Raw genomic sequence first — 2,653 nt, 5'->3', positions numbered from 1 at the left:
CTGTGATGTTCGCTGCGCCAACTAGCAGTGGGGTATCTGAAGCTGGCTCATAACCCGAGTTTTAGCTCGCAACTCAAAGCAAAAAGTCGGCCGAGAGAAGGCTCGTATCTCAAAAAACTCGTTAGTCGGGACACTTCTAAGTCAAGGCCCCACTGTACTTCCACAGTGCAATTGCATCATCTGGTGCTCCAACCAACCCTGAACCATTCCAAGTACCACAGAGTGAGAACCAATTTAGGGCAGGAGCGGTCTAGGCCCAAGGTACCTGGCTGGGACTTTTTACAGTTTACACCTCTTAGATGAGTTGTAACAATAGGGATAGTCTTGGATCTCAACTTTCAGTGGACTCAAGCAATAAGCCTTTGTGCAAGTAAGAGTTTCTTATTCAGATGGCCACTGGGGGGCAGCAGAGCAATAGGAACAGGGTAAAAGGGAATTTCCAGGAAATACAGAGACCGCTAAATGAGTTCTGCCTCCAGCTCTGCTCACAAGGATGTTGCCACCTAACAATGGCACCAAGCCTTGTCTAGAAGATGTACCTAAGCAGAGCTGGGATGAATTTACAGGAAGAGCCAGAACTTCCTCAGAGATATAGCACTACTACTGTATTTAAAACTGAAGACTTATTTACCTTACTTAAAATTTCAGATTTCTAGGCTCCATCTCAGACCAACAAAATCACTCTCCAGGGGAAGGGCCTGGAAATATATATTTAACCCCTTCCCCAACAATTTTTTTGTTAAAAACGTTTCTTTTTCAGACTAATTTTTTTATTTTGGTTCTATATAGTATTTTTGATGCTGGTTATGAAAACAGTTTGTAACTCGTCTTCCTATAAACCATATTTTTTTACCATATTTTCTTAGTATACTCGTCGACGACTGAAAAAGAACATTTTGAAACATGTTGTAATTATTTTTTCTTCCCATTTTTGTGGTTAAGAATAGTATTTCCTCAGAAAGTTTCTAGATGAAATTATTTAGAATGGTACGTATGTAGCTGGTTTTTGAAGGTAAAGTTTTAGGCGAGTATACTCGTCTACGACTGAAAAAAGAACATTTTGTGAAAACGTGTATACATGTTTCTGCCGGGGAAGGGGTTAAGCTTCCCAGGATTCTTTCAAAGAAAAATTGGGATTTTCATTATGGGGGAATTTCATCCCATGCCTCATTAGAAAAGTTTCTATTCTGAATGGGTATTTTGAACATGCCAATGGAAATGACATAAAGTGGGCCTGGAATCTCTAACAAAAGATTGTAACTAAAGGACTAAAAACATGGCAGAAGGTTTTTTAGGGGCTGGGGTGAAGAAAAGGGGGAAGTCAGCTGTCAGAACTACTCAACCTACAAGTTGGAAACTGGGAACCAATTTCTCACTGTTATCCCTGAAAATAAATGCACCTAAGCCTCTCCCTTAGTTTATGTTCCAGATCAAAGAATCAGGGAAAGGAGAAGACAGAACAATATTAATACTCCCCAACCCCCGCAGAGAAATGTTCAAAGATCACAGAGGAAAGGGCAGGTTTCCTCCAGTACTCTCCACCCTATACCATTCCTCAGCTCTACTGTAGCTAAGATTCCCCAGCCTCCCTGCTGTTCTGGGCAGATAGAGATAATTGTAAAGTAGGTATAGTGCTGCTCTGTTACATCCTATCTTTGACTCCTATCTTTGAAAGAGCTTTTATTTTTGTCTCAATAGCATTTTACACTCAATGAGTATCATCCAAAAGTCACACCAACATTTCTTCAGCATGGCATTTTACTTTTTGGAGGAGAGAATAGGAGGGAGAGGAGGGAAAACAGGGTCCTACAGGAGTCTCGGAAATGTCTGAGACTATGTGGTTTCCCTGAGGCCTGCCCAGCTTGTCCTAGAAGCTTTCATGTGAAGGGCTGTGGGTTGCAGCTCTCTAGTGCACAGTCCTCTCTTTTTGGCGATGATAATCTGGGGAAAAGAAGAAAGGAGGAAAAAAGCAGGTTATTTTGAGGCCTGAGCTCCTGGCTCATATAATCAGGGCTCTAATAATCAGGACTTCAAGAGTTCCTACCCAGGGCCCTTCCAAGTAAGACAAAAGAGAGTGACACTTACTGTAGGGAGAGAAGCGGACACGTATACTGATTTCACGAGCTGTCTTCAGGATCTCAACAGCCTGAAAGGAGCAAAACAGCTGGTACAAATGAAGATATGACCCAGGACAGATTCATAACAGGAGGAAAGTCATTTGCCACTCCAACCTTCTGGGTCACTAACAGCTGCTTCCTTCTGGTACACTTCCTCAGGAGAGATTCTTTCTTACCAAGTAACATACAAATTAGACTAATCCTGTCCAACTTGTCCTACCTGGATCATTTCTTGCCTCACCGAGCCCAAGTGCTGTGCTCACCTTGCTATGCTCAATATCTTGGAAATCTACATCATTTACAGCTAGGACTTGGTCCCCTTCCTGAAGTCCTGCTCGATGTGCATCAGAGTCTGGGATCACCTGTTGGTAAGGAGAGAATATGTCTGATTGAGGTGGGGTAATTTCAAAGACTGTAAGTGAAATTAAGTGCTATCCAAATGTAAGGTGCTAGTGTGTGTGTGTGTGTGTGTGTGTGTGTGTGTGTGTGTGTACATGTCTTTTATTGGACACTCTGTCAAAAATGTAAGGTTTAGA

The 2,653-nt window shown here is 42.2% G+C and overlaps 1 protein-coding gene across 1 annotated transcript in view; it reads right to left on the bottom strand.

Annotated features, from left to right (window-relative positions):
• Positions 1-1,740: 1,740 nt before the first annotated feature.
• PDZD11 (PDZ domain containing 11) overlaps positions 1,741-2,653 on the bottom strand; it is a 3,467-nt gene continuing 2,554 nt past the window's right edge. The window contains exons 5-7 of the mRNA XM_006770945.2: positions 2,381-2,479; positions 2,086-2,146; positions 1,741-1,941 (exon numbers count right to left, since the gene is read on the bottom strand). Coding sequence (XP_006771008.1) covers positions 1,907-1,941; positions 2,086-2,146; positions 2,381-2,479 — 195 coding nt within the window. The 3' untranslated portion in view covers positions 1,741-1,906. The remainder of the gene's footprint in view (positions 1,942-2,085; positions 2,147-2,380; positions 2,480-2,653) is intronic.

The sequence above is a fragment of the Myotis davidii genome, unplaced genomic scaffold (genome assembly GCF_000327345.1).
Source record: "Myotis davidii unplaced genomic scaffold, ASM32734v1 scaffold1285, whole genome shotgun sequence".
NCBI classification, from domain to species: Eukaryota; Metazoa; Chordata; class Mammalia; order Chiroptera; family Vespertilionidae; genus Myotis; species Myotis davidii.
Note: the sequence above shows the minus strand (reverse complement) of the source record. Positions and strands in the feature narration are given on the sequence as shown.